The 13958-nt window shown below is 43.1% G+C and overlaps 1 protein-coding gene across 1 annotated transcript; it reads left to right on the forward strand.

The window, feature by feature from the left end:
- The first annotated feature begins 3537 nt into the window (after positions 1-3537).
- rp2 (RP2 activator of ARL3 GTPase) lies at positions 3538-13709 on the forward strand. The gene is made up of 5 exons (XM_088598633.1): positions 3538-3820; positions 6120-6785; positions 10970-11084; positions 12050-12135; positions 12427-13709. The coding sequence occupies exons 1-5, from the start codon at positions 3698-3700 to the stop codon at positions 12508-12510; spliced, it is 1074 nt and encodes a 357-aa protein (XP_088454759.1). The 5' UTR covers positions 3538-3697; the 3' UTR covers positions 12511-13709.
- Positions 13710-13958: the final 249 nt, after the last annotated feature.

Raw genomic sequence — 13958 nt, forward strand, 5'->3', positions numbered from 1 at the left:
TCCACAGGTCCAGTGAAGAAACAGTTTGTGCCCTGCAGCACAAACGCATCCAGCATGTCAAGCATGTGCCTGTATAGCCCAGAGGAGAAACGCTCTGAATCTTGGAGGACTGGTTCTGCGAGACCACAGAAGAGTGAGACTTTTACATCCCCCCCTGTAGAAGGCAAAATCCCTTCACCGGGAGACGTTATGTGCAGATTTAATCATTTCTTTTACCGTTTGGCAATTTTTTTTGGACATCCCCTATCTAGCACAATTTGTCCATTGCACTTTAATCATTAATTAGAAGACCTGGAGCAATTCCATTATGACCAGTTAAACAGATCATGTGTTTAATTGAGCAATTTAGAGATCGTGTGGGATAAAAAAGTGAAAATCCAGCTCCCCTCAAGGACCAGAGTTCCCATATTGAACAGATAAATTGCTTACTTGTTCAATACGTTGTAAATATTCTTACACTTTAAAAGGGGGACCTGTAAAACTCACTGGGTTATGATTCTTCATTGAGGATTAGAGGACTGGAGGCGTTTGTTTTAGAGTAAAAAGAAAAATAATTCTCAGTACTTTTTTCCTCTTTTTCGTTCCATTAATGACTCCAGATAAAAGTGGAACACTTACAGCTTAGCTTTACCGTGATGTCTGCTTGATAATAAAATGTTTTTCATTTTTTTCTAAAAAACCGTGACGTGGTTTTGGACAATAAATGAGAGGTTGAGAAAAAACATTGGCAGTTGTGTGCTATTTAAAAGTCATAAATCAAGAGTTGAAGCAGTATATACAAATGCATTATAAAAATATTTATAAATATGCTATTGGTACAGATTAGTAAAAGTATTATACAGTAGGTTCATTTATTTTAGGATGGTATGTTATACTATTCATTTGAACATATATTCTGTATCTACACTTCTCACACCTATCCTCTGTCTTCTGTTGTTTTTTAATGCTCCTGCTTCGATCTCCTAATTGGCATCAGATGGCAGACCCCATATGGAACAGGATTATCTGTCTGGCTGGCACCCTGGAAAAGAAGTAACATGTTCCACTTGCCACTTCTCCAATGGACACGGCCTCTCAATTAAAAGATCAGGATTCTGGTGTATGTGTGTGTACAGATACTTAAGTAGACCTACCATCAATAGGTGTAGCGGCAGAAAAAAAACAGTATCGGTCACTGTGTAAGCGTTTAGTAAGAATTCTATATCATTTTAGATCTAAATACAGTGTGTTTACACATAATAGGAATTTAAAGAGTTAAACTGGTCTGAGTATATAATACTTACCTTGCAACACTACACACCATACAGCACATTACAATACAACACACAACACCAAAACAAAGCAGAGAACACACCACAACACCACATCACTGAAAGCACCACGACACCACAAAACACATGAACACTGCAACACATCACAACACCACACAACACACTACAACACCACATCACAGAATGCACTACAACACCACAAAACACACCACACAGCACACCGCAACACCTTACAACACGCAGCAAACCACAGAACAACAGACCACAAAACCACACAACACACTTCACCACATCACAGAACACACCACCACAAAACACACAACACAGCACACTGCAACTCCACACAACACTTCACAACACCACATCACTGAACACACCGCGACACTACACGTCACCCAACACCACAACAACGCAACATGTAACACAACATAACACCACAAAACACACGACACAGAACACTGCAACACCACACAACACCACATCACAGAACAAACCGTGACACTACACTATCACACAACACCACAACAAACCACAGAACACACCACAGATGTCAGAATGTCATAACAAATAACAGTCTCTTGGGGCCACATCTGAGGCTCAGGGTGGATGGCTTGACTGTTCACACCCAGGCTGGCCAACAGCAGCTTGCCCTTTGCTTTCTCACACAGCAGCAGAGCATGTGTGCTAACATCTCCCAGTGTGTTTCACAAATTTCCATGACACTCTTTGAGTCAGCGACTCATCCTACTGTTGGCCAATGACCAGTGTAAATAACACGCAGTGGTTTCTTTGAATCTGGAAAAGCTACTGTTTCACTTCTGAGAACAAACAATGAAGCAATAACCAGAAGGCACAAACAGAAACCATGTGACATTTGAAGTAAGAAAAGGGGACACACCTTTACCCAAAGGGTTGTGGGAGTCTGGAACAAGCTGCACAGCATTATAGTGTTGAGGTCAATACCCTGGTTTCTTTCTAGAAATGGAAAGATGAGATTTTGGGGCCAATTACGTACAAACTACCAAGGAGGGTTAGGGGATCGACTGGTCTCCTCTTGCTTGTAACGTTTCTTATGTTTTCTACATACCGGCCAAGAGATCTTGCCAGCTGCCATTAGGATGTGAAATTTCTTTGGGGGTGACAATGGCAGCTCCTTCTACCATTATGACTCAGCTCTGGTCTCGGGGCTCACAGGTGAGCCCACGCATGCGATAACAGAGACAGACCCTTTGCTGAATCAGTGCGGAAGAGCTCCAGCCACCTTGCACTGGACTCCATACTCTGGTTCCAGTCTTGCAAGCTGAGATATTGCAGTGTGAACCTGACAGAGATGTTTTGATATGCCAAGATGTGCATAAATAATGGGTTCAATGCTTTCAGCTCAAGTGTCATACTCTTTTACAGGTGCCGGAGAGATCAGCATGCCTGCCGCAAAGATGATTATTTTTGGACTAGCTGCTTCTTAGGAGTTTTCTACGCCTGGGATAATCTTAAGTCACTTCTCTGCCATGTTTAAAGTTCTTTGTCCTGTGGAATATGAGCGGCGTCTTCTTAATGGCAGAAGCAACAATGCATCCATTAATTTGTTTTGCAGGGTAATCATAAATCATTCACCTATAGTGTCATGAAGGTTAAATTGGACATGAATCATAAATGTGGTTACTAGATGTAGCTCACTTATGCATATGTACAACTAACATGTAATAATAAAAATAATAATCCTTACACTTATATAGCACTTTTCTCCACTCAAAGCCCTTTACAGGTAGTGGGGGCAGTCCTCCACTGTCACCAATGTGCAGCCCCACCTGGATGATACACTAGTACGCTCACAACACACCAGCTATCAGTGGGGAGGAGAACAGAAACTTTTACAGTGTCTGCTGTGTGTCAATGTACTGTGTGTGTGTGGTGAGGTTTTGCCATCGATTGAGCAGGACAGATATAAGGTCCAGGGCTCCACCACTATCACAGATTATCGGAAAACAGTTTCAGTAAGATGTTCATGACTGACACACAACTTAAATATTTTTAACATTAAAAATACCACTAAACGTCTCAAACAACGCAAAAAAAAGGCTACAATTCTATTAGAGTGATGGTTTAGTCATTGTCATGCTCAGTGTGACCAGAGCTAAGCGCTGATTGGCCCGTTTTCGCTTTCGTATGTCCGTCGAGTGTCGCCTGCTATTGGCTTTCCGGTTCTCAAATATCGAGTCACAGGAAGCGCTGATTGGCTCACTCCCTGCGTGGGGCGGGGCAATGTTGTTCCAGGCGGAAAGGGAGCAGAGCAAGGGGGGAGAAAGGGAGTTGCGAACGTAGTGAGAGCAACTATCGACAGGCAGGTGGAGCGCAGCCTTTTCTATTTGTTTACCTTCCCTCCTTATCATAATACCCTCAAAAAAAGTGACGAAGGGACCTCCAGCATGGGCTGCTTTCATTCGAAGAAATCCAAAAGGAAATCCGAAAAGGAGTCATCTACGACCACGGCGAGCATACCCAACGCCGAAGAGACGCCGAAACAGTACAGCTGGGACAAACGCGAGAAGGTAACGTGATTTCGGCAGTTAAAAACAACATTGTATTCGCTCTTTATTAGAGCTCGACTCCGGGAAAGGTCGAACACATGTGATTATTCAACGCAGAGGCGCAAAGCGGGAGTTTGTAGCCTAACAGGAGGGAGAGGACTGAGGTGCTGGAAAACTGATCACCAGCGATCCAGCCTCCCGGCAGCGAGGTGCGACCCAAGCGACGCAGGCAGTTCCCAAGCTGATCGTTGTCTTGTTGTGTTGCTGAGAATAGGTGTTGTGTTACGAGCAGGGGGTTCTGGCTAAAGTCTGGCAATTGTTCGTTACATCACGTTAAGTTGGGCAGCCCCCTTCTCATCTGTACCCTCAGCTCTTTATCGGATTAGAATCGATATCTTAATGCGTTACGCGTGTCGCACGGTGGGTTGAAGGGTTCTGCGCTCTTGGATGGAAAAACGCTGAAATGCTGTGATTTCAGTTGTGTTGACAGCCCGGTTTTTCGTTGTGCGCCGAGTCAGGTTGTTTTTCCGAGTGCACTTCTGATCTGTGTTAAAAGATCCCCCCCCAGACCCCGGTTGACAACAACCCAGCAACCGCTGTCAATAATAAGAACAGCAATAATAGTAATAACTATTACAATTGTTGTAGTTCTTTTATGTGTCTTAATTCTACGATTTTGTTGTACAATTGTGCGGTTAAATCTAATATCTGTTACTTTGCAAGCATATACACTGAAATAACATGCTTAGGACTAGGCGGCAAGAGAATGTTTGGGTTGAAGGGAGATAATGTCCGACAAACGTAACCTTGTAAATGTCGTCAACCCGCCACCCTACATGACGCGTCTTCCACATGTTACTTCCATTTCATTCCCTGATCTTTCTAACTCGTTAGTATCCGGAGCTACCTCAGACCCGAGTGCTATCTACTCGCACCGAGTCGGGTCTCCCGAAACAGGAAGAACAAAACCAAAGAACCCGAGAACAGTTGTTTTGTTTCGCTCTCTTATCCGCCGGAATGAAATAAATCGGAAAGTCCAGAAAAGGGAACTGCTGTCAGTGTGCGTAGGTCATTCTGACAGTATGTGCTGGTCTAGAAGTGTCTGCCACACCCATACGCGGCGCAGAAGCGAAAGTGTCTCGATCTTCAGGTTGCTGGGTTCATCAGCGGGAGTCCCCGGTCTACTGGTGTGCGTAATTCGCAGAGCCAGCTGGACTAAACCCCCCCAAAAAGTTTGTAGTAGTTTTTTAATGTCCCATCCCCATGACATTTTATTTTCTTAGGAATGGTTCTGATGATTATTTATTGCTTGTGGTGTTTTTCAAGCTAATAAGCCATGCCTATCAATCCTTCTAGTCGCTTTTCTCCTGCTTGTTGCCATCTGACGTCAGCTGATTGTCAGTCTAGACTGATTCTGGACGGAAAGCCTTCTGTGTGGAGTCTGCATGTTAGCGTGCGTTTTCACTGGTTTTTCGTTTGGTGTGCAGGTTAATTGGTGTCTGTGGTGGCATCTGATGCAGGGAGTATTGTCACTTTGCTTTCTATGCTTCCAGGATAGATGCGGGTTTGCAGTCATTTTCCATTCCTGCTTTATCCAGTTCAGGGTCGCAGGGGAGCCAGAGCCCATCCTGGCGAGCAGTGGGGGCAAGACGGGATACACCCTGGACCAGACTAGTCCATCACAGGGCACACACCGACACAAACGCGCGCGCACACTCACACCAGGGCCCGTTTTCCCAACATCCCAGGTCGTCGGGTCTTTGAAGTCGAGCAGCAGTATTCCCGGGATCGTTCTCGGAATGAACGGATGGAGTTTGCATGCAGTCCAAGGAAAAAAAAGAGAAAGTGGGATACAGAGTAACGTGTGCACTTTGTAATTTTGCAGGATGTACAGTACAGCGCTTTGTAGCACTAATTTGTACTATAATTAACTTCCCATTTTGGTGAATGCTTGTTGTATTGCTTTTGAGGATTATGATCTTAGCGAAATCATTGTTGTTATTACCCAGCTCCCTGGAAAAGAATAGGATTTTCTTGCACCAGCTGTTCCCCTACACCTCTCCGTGCTGCCTGTTTAATAATTCCGTGGCTCTTTGCCCTCTGCAGCTACACGACCTGCCAAAAATGTGAGCCGTCTCTCACTGCGGATTATGCGATTACCACAAGTTACTGAATCTCGCAATTTTAAAGTATTACAGTTGTAGTCTCTAGACCGTTGTGCTGGGTGGCATTCGTTCATCAGCCTGCTTATACCGAAATAAAAGCAGTGTTGTCTGCTTTGGTGTCTTGCGTTTTCCTCATTTCGCGGTGCTTCTTGCAGGTCGATCCCAAGGACTACACGCTGGCCGGTCTCAGGGACGACACAGCAGGGCGCCTCCCCGGCAAACTGAACGGCCAGCAGTTTGTGATCCAGGACTGCGAGAACTGCAACATCTATATCTTCGACCACTCCGCCACCGTCACCATCGACGACTGCACAAACTGCAGGATAGTGCTGGGGCCGGTCAAGGGCAGCGTGTTCTTCCGGAACTGTCGGGACTGCAAGTGCGTGGTGGCCTGCCAGCAGTTCCGCACCCGGGACTGCAAGAAGATGGATGTCTTCCTGTGCTGCGCCACCCAGCCCATCATCGAGTCCTCCACTGGCATGAAGTTCGGCTGCTTCCAGTACTACTACCCGGAGCTCGCCTTCCACTTCAAGGACGCCGGCCTGAGCATCTTCAACAACAACTGGAGCACCGTCCACGACTTCACGCCCGTCGCCGGGGAGACCAACTGGGGCCTGCTGCCCGAGGACGCGGGCGTGGAGGCCTACGTGCCGGCGCCCGACACCGACGAGTTCAAGTCCGTCAGGGTGGCCGCCTCCGCCGGCCGGAGCATCGTGCCCGTCACCCGCGGCCAGCGGCGCAAGGGCAGCGAGGAGTCCTGCCTCTTCGTGTTTTTCGCGGGCGATTACACGACGGCCAACGCCCGGAAGCTCATCGACGAGGTGGGGAGGTTTCCTTTCGCTGGAAAGGGCGGACGGGTTTGTCGGGTTTGACGATCTGGCGCTTTGTTTTTCCGTTTGTTGTTGCCACTGCAAACGAACGGGGTTTTCAGGTCTTGATCTGGGCCTCTGAACTGCGGAGCATATCCACCCGGTAGCGCATAGGGTCACTCTTGACATGACATTCAAACTTCCTGTTATTTATTACCACTTTATACCATACCATACATGTCGTGGCCAGCATCGAGCGCAAGGCAGGGTACACGCTGGATGGGGCACCAGTCCATCACCGGGCAGGTGCAAGCCAGTTATAGATGGGGAGAATTCGGAGGCCATGGTAAAGGCCAAGGGGGGAAATTCGGCCCGGATGCTGGGATTTCTCTCTACTCTGACTGAGAGATGCCCAGGGATCTTTAATGACCACTGAGAGTAAGGACCTCAGTTAAACGTCTCACCGGAAAGATGGCGCCCACTACAGTATAGTGTCCCCACCATTAGGGGCATTAGGACCTACACAGACCGCAGGGTGGGCGCCCCCCACTGGTCCCACTAACACCACTTCCAGCAGCAGCCATAGCTTCCCAGGAGGTCTCCAATCCAGGTACTGACCGGGCTCAACCCTGCTTCGCTTCAGTGGGTTGCCAGTAGAGAGCTGCAGGGTGATATGGCTGCTGGCAGTGAACAAAAGAATGCTCACACGAAGGACTGTAAGGTTAGTTCTGGAAATGATTATTCATATTCTCGACTGGTAATTTTAGGATGCGTTTCCATTCTCTGGAAAGAAAAGAAGCAGTGGTCCTCTGGTAAAGGCAGTGGGTAGGGAGCAGGACAGAACTAGTGGATCAGGAAGGTTTTTAGAAGGCTTTGTACAAATCTTGGTGCATCAGCTAGAGTAGGCGGGGCTGGGTGTGACAGGAAACTACACGCGTGTCCTGATTGTCCCGTGTTCCCTCTGTGTGCATCATGGCATTCCAATTGCGACAGAAAGCCACTGAAAAGGAATCAGGAAGTGGCAAAAAAATAACAAAACCGTGGCTGGCATTGATTTACAATGTGAGACTAGACCACGCCATTAAACCTATGGGCTTCAGGATTTCTTTACTGGTCTGTGTCGTGCTTTGCTCTTTAAAATCGAGAAGGCTCTTCATTCCACCCTGTGTGTGTGGGGGGGTGATTCATTTGCTTAATTTGATTTATTTATGTCATTGATTAATTTGTGGTTAATAGTTGGAACACTCTGTGCTTCATGTATGTTATTTTGCCCAAGAGGTTAAAAGGGCAGGAAAATCAAAGTAGAGGATTCACAGAGTATTGGCTCTGTGTTCCTATTTTCTGCCTATTTTAATCAAAATTCTCAAAGAATAATGGGTAAAAGCTATATACACTCACTCCACTAGTCACTGCTGATCTAACATTTAGTCAGGTCATACTAAACTGGATCTTTCCTGGGGGCACCTAGCCCAGCAGGGTTAAATTCATCATGTGCAAGTGCTTATGCCTTGTTAATCTCGAGAAGCCATCTTGAACACTGAAAGGTGTAATTTCCTCCTGATTGTTTTCAGCAAAGGTTTCTTCTTTTTGCAAGTTTAAAAATAACTTCAGTGCACTGGATCTCTGCTGTGTTTTTACCGTGTTCAGTAAACATTAGCTTAGGCAAGAGTTGACAACGGTTTGCGAGCCATCAGAAAATCTAGGATCTGGCCCCACCAACACCACTAGTGTTCAGATAGCTGAACACAGTGAGCTAAACTCCACTGCTACACTAGCCCTCGATAAGAACTCATGTCCCCAGTCACTCCTTTCTCCATATGTTGTCCCTTAGATTGCTGTTACAGCACAGTTTATTAGTTTTATGATAACAGCCTGCGACCTTGTTCTCTTGAGCGTCTGAAAAACGAAACGCACCCATCCAACCAGAAGAGAAAATAGGTTTCTGCCAAAACTGGTTAAAATTGTATGACTGCAGTCAGTCCGGCAGATTCATCTTTGTGTTTGAAATTGCCAGCAGTGTAGCCTGACATGGTTTCCAAGCTTTGCCTGTGCCCAGACAGCAGTTAACTACATGTATAGCCATGTTATCTGACCTTATTTGTGACCATATGTCAAGGTATTGTATTTAACCCATTTTAAACCACTAGAGAAATAAGGTTAAAATAAGTACTAATCTAATTAATCATACATGAGATTTTTAGGACACTGTACAAATGTGGCATGACGTACTGACTTAACATACCCAAATTAGGAATGTCGAATCCTGGCCTATAATATGTGCCCAAGGTTTTTGTGCAGACCCCAAAAATATTGTGAGAAGCCAAATTCTCTCTGCCCAGTCCCCTGTATGATTCAGAAAGTAAGTCTGGGAGGAACAAGTCAGAGTCCCAGTTCCACTGTATCTGCTTCAAAATGTGGAACTTCACACTGGGATTGGAAGTAACAAGTCTAAAAACAAACCTTTTGCAGCGTCAGCCAGAATATAAAAGATTGTATCCATTGTATCCTAAACACAGGTGTTTAGGTCCTAAACAAAAGACTTGTTTTTCCTTTTGCCCTTATCTGTAGCCGATTGTCTTATCTCTGATTGGCCTGGTTAAAGAAATCCTGATCAGTGCTTCGAGAGAATGACACTGCCTGCAGTTCTCGGGTGACTCTAAAGAGTGAGGGCAAAACCTTTCCTTAGACCTACTGTAAAGTGCAGAGCAGTAGCAGTATCTGAAGAGGGTGTTAATTGGATTCGGTGCTACTATGGTAACGGATGACAGTTATGTAGACTATTGTTGCCACAGTAACGGCTTGCAGCCGTATAGGAGGCTCGGGCCTACACTGAACAAAACGATAGCTTATGGGGCTGCGATTTCTTCCTGAACACATGTTTGGCAAATAAACTCTTTAATGCGTTTGTCACAAACATTTTCCATGTAGTACATATTTCCATTACGTGTGAGAGTCTGATCATTCCCAGTTGATCCTATACATCAATGTAATATTATTAGCGAATCCCTGATTCTTTTGTATCTATGAGTAATTTCAAATGAGGCCTCTCCCCATGTCGGATACTTCCCTAGAGACCTTATTCATGAAGGAGTGTTGCTCACATTGCACCAGCTGATTTCCTCTGAATCTTAATGACATCTGTGCTGACAAAGTTCCCTTCTTCTTATTCTGCCATAGTTTAAAAGTCATCTCAAGATTTAGTCCGTTCATATGAAGGAAGTCGGTGATTGTCACTGGATTTGACAAATGCTTGCATTTTTAAGATATTCCTCATTTTGTTATGGTTCCATGGAGGTTTATCTGATCCTTTTGGTCACATTTCTGTGTTTTTTTTTTTTGCTTTCATTCCGAGGATGGGGGTAGGACAGCAGTGGTCCGTGCTTTGTTAAGCACTCGTGTTAAAGTTGCAGTTCCCAGTATGTGACAGTCGCTTGATTTGTATGCGAGCAGTAGAAAAAAGTTCTCTTTGCTAGTTTGCAGTAAATCTGTAGTTCACCATTCTCAGTTTTCTACATGGAAATAATTATTATTTTCTGTCACAGGGATGTAGTATTTATGCCATGGATGTGTAGAAATGGGCTGTAATGAATTTGTTTTTGAACATCGATCGTTTTGTGTGTTTCGGTGTCCACAGGCCGAAAAGCCAATTCTTACACATCCTATTAAAGCACAGAAAAATGTATTAAGGAACAAGTAAAAGGTTTATTCCATGCTGAAAAGAGAAGAGAGAAAACGCTGTGAAGCCTTCTTCTGGTGCCTTCAGGTTTCACACTCCTTAAGGTGTGAAAAATGTATTCGGCATTTTTTGGCTGACTTGTCTATTCAAAGTGCCATTTGTACAGAGCACATTAAGTGTAGTACCTTGCTCAAGCAGGGTCTCTCTTGTAGTTTGAACCTGTGAACCTCCAGTTTCAAATCTTGCACCCTGACCACACCCCCACAGCTTTTAGTTTTGCTGTACATCCATTTTTACTCTAGAAAAAGCACTTAAAAAATGTTGCTATCTATATGGGGGAGAGGTTCAGACTATTTCGATGTTTTGTTTTAGTTTTTGTGTGACACCTGAAACTTTCAGCATCGTTGTAGATTAAAAACATCCAAGATGCCTACAGATTCATCTGTAATTGTATGGTTGCTGTGATTTTTTAACAAATCTAATGTGCAAAATATTTGTGTGACTATCTGTCCCAAAACAGGCAGTAGGGAAAGGCTTTGCACTGATTCAAACGAAGGAAGTCTCAATGCGCCCAGAGGATGCCAGCAGAGTTTTTCAGCAGAATGCAGAAGAGTTCAGTGAACTTATAACAAAAGGTATTTTTGTTTTGAAAGCATTTTGAATAAGAAGCGAGTTCTCATTAGCCACCCTAGAAAACTACGTGGAAGTGCATTTCAAGCAGAGATCAAGAAGCACTTACACAAAGGGATGTGGGAGAATGGCACAGGTTACCTGGCCAGGTTGTTGAAGCTGTCGAAGACAATTCTTCACTCAGGTTAGGTGTGGTCAGGCCGAGTCCTTTATTCACGCGCATGAGGAGGATAAGATCATGCAGACCTGAGAGCAGTCTCTCATACAGATCTGTAAAGATCTGTCCCCCCAAGATGGTAAATGCAATACGTTTTATACAGCAGACTCACACAGGAAAGCTCACTCTAAGTTTCCATAGTAGGAGATGTTTTTTTCTCTCTACAAACATTTCTTTGTATTCGATGATCTTCTTAAGAAGAAATTTTACCTTGCATATAGACAAACAAAGAAGTAAGCAAACAGAAGGTGTGAAAATGAGTTGACACTTTGCGGTTGTAATATTAATGTAAAAAGGTCAAATAATGTGCTTGAATTGTCCTTTTATACTGTCGCTGAGCAAAAAGCATATGAGCTAATACAAGTAGTCACTATTTTATATACTTAATAAAAAGGGCAAATGCTAAAATGCTTCCTCAAAGCCAATATCCTGGCTTCTTCCAAGAAACACCTGCATGAGATGCTTGCATAAGTAGCAGTAATTACTGCCTTCCGAACAGGCTAGATGGGCCAAAAGGCCTTCTCTCTTTTGTAACTTTTCTTATGCATTTAAAGAAGAATTGAGGCCTTTGAGAGGTGTTAAAGCAATTTTAGGAAAAGTGATTTTTTTTTTAAATCATTGCCTTGAATGATAAAGAGGGTAGAAAACTGCTTCAAATGTCAAACCTGAATTTAGGGTGGCGTACAAGCATCTGTGTTGTTTTGTGTGAAGAGTGTTCTTTGCGTCCCTTGATCTCGTTTTGCTCCGGAACAGGCCCGGTGGTGGCGCTGGAGTTCAATGGAGAAGGCGTTGTGGAGGCATGTCGCCAGGTTGCAAATGAAGTCTTCAGTGGCACCAAGGTAAGTCAGCACTGCGTGGTAACAGCTACCAAATAGTTAGCTAGTAGATAATGCCTGGGCAAATATGAAATATTAATTTGTTGTGTGAAAAACTCACTGTACATTAAAAACATTGTACATTTTTATAGCACAAATCTGTGGGTTGTGCAGTTTGGGATCTGGAAGAAATATTTATAGCACTCCTACCATTTCTGGGAAACATCAATCCACTTGCTATCTAAGGGTGTGGGTGTGTTGTCTGAGATGAGGGTGACTGTTAGGTCATCATATTGTTGCTGTCTACTCCCCTAGGTGTTCGTTTCTGAAAGCAAGACCTCGTCTTCAAGAGATGTAGACAATTTCTTCAACTTTGCAGACATGCAGATGGGAATGTGAAGACTACGAATCATTGCAGGCCTCGGGTGTATTTTTTTTTAAAGTATCACCTTTTCTAAAACTGGCAGTATTGTGGTTTTAATCAGTCTGCGACCATGTAAAATTTTCTAGGTTGGTGACAGATTTTTATTCGGAAATAACCAAAGCCGCACATATTATAACAATGTAGATTAACATTAGCTCTTCTTAAAGAGTTAACATTCTATTAATGACATCTGTATGTGCAGTAATATTGACATGTCTGTTTTGTCTAGCTCTTTCTATTGTATACTTGTAATTGTTGGACCAAATTAGGGACGTATCTCAAAATGAACAAAATTCTTCACGTGGATACAGTAATTAAGGTAAATTCAAACAAAATGTATGTAAATTGCTACATTGTGGATAGAAATGTATTAGTGACAACACAATTTATCGCTTTTTAATATTTGCTTACTCAAATTATTTATTATTGTGGAAATGTGTTTTGCAAATGACATGTTTAGTGCACTGGTAGTTGCATATTTTTGAGACAAGACAATTTTCGTCTAATCATCTACAGTACTTTTTGGCTTTTGGATTTCATACAACATTTGTATAGTTATGTTTGTGTAAATATTTTTGTGAAAAACCTGGATTTTATTTTAAGTTTCAACATTTTATCTGTGAGATACTGCTGGTTATTAATGATTTCATCTTAAATTCCCCTTAAAAAGGGGGAAGATTGTGATGCCTGTAACAGGTTTTTTGTAAGATCTCAAGTGAATACAGTGTGAGAAGGATGCTTTTTTGTCATAATCATGTTTTCCAGTACATATTTTTTTCCAATGTCTTAATTTTTTAATATCACTGATTAGTACTTTTTTCACGAATACAAGTACAGAATGTACATTACACTAACATGTAAAATATTTAATTTATACTTACATGAATGTCTTGCATCCATCTCGCAAAAGCCTATTAAGTTTAAAATGCTGTTTTAGTGAACTTTTCTGTATCATAGTGATGTACTCGGCAGTTTTGAAAGGAAAATTATTATTCGACTGAAAGGGCTAAAAGTTTTCTTTTTTTAAAAAAAAATATATGAAAAGTGTGTGGCTCATTTTTGTGACCAGGTAGAGCTGTAAACTTAATTTAAAAAAAAAGTTTTTGTACAACTAAATGTTACATATTTGTATACATAATTTTATAGTATTAAATGTCAAATGTGATTATAACAACACACCTTCCTGATCTGTTATGTTCACGTTGTGGCAGAATGTGTTTAAGATTCCAGTATTAATTTTGAGGGGAGGGATTCTCGAAGATCAGCGGTATCAGAATGTGCACAAATGAAAGAATCTAGATAGTTCACTATGTCAAGAAAGGGTGCCATGGTGATTAGCACTGCTGTCTGAGCTTTTGGGGTCCTGAGTGCAAGTTTGGACTGGGGTACCTTCTGTAAGGTGTTTGCATACGTGCGTTTCCCT

The sequence above is a fragment of the Lepisosteus platostomus genome, chromosome 2 (assembly GCF_059453375.1).
Source record: "Lepisosteus platostomus isolate fLepPlt1 chromosome 2, fLepPlt1.hap1, whole genome shotgun sequence".
Classification (NCBI taxonomy): domain Eukaryota; kingdom Metazoa; phylum Chordata; class Actinopteri; order Semionotiformes; family Lepisosteidae; genus Lepisosteus; species Lepisosteus platostomus.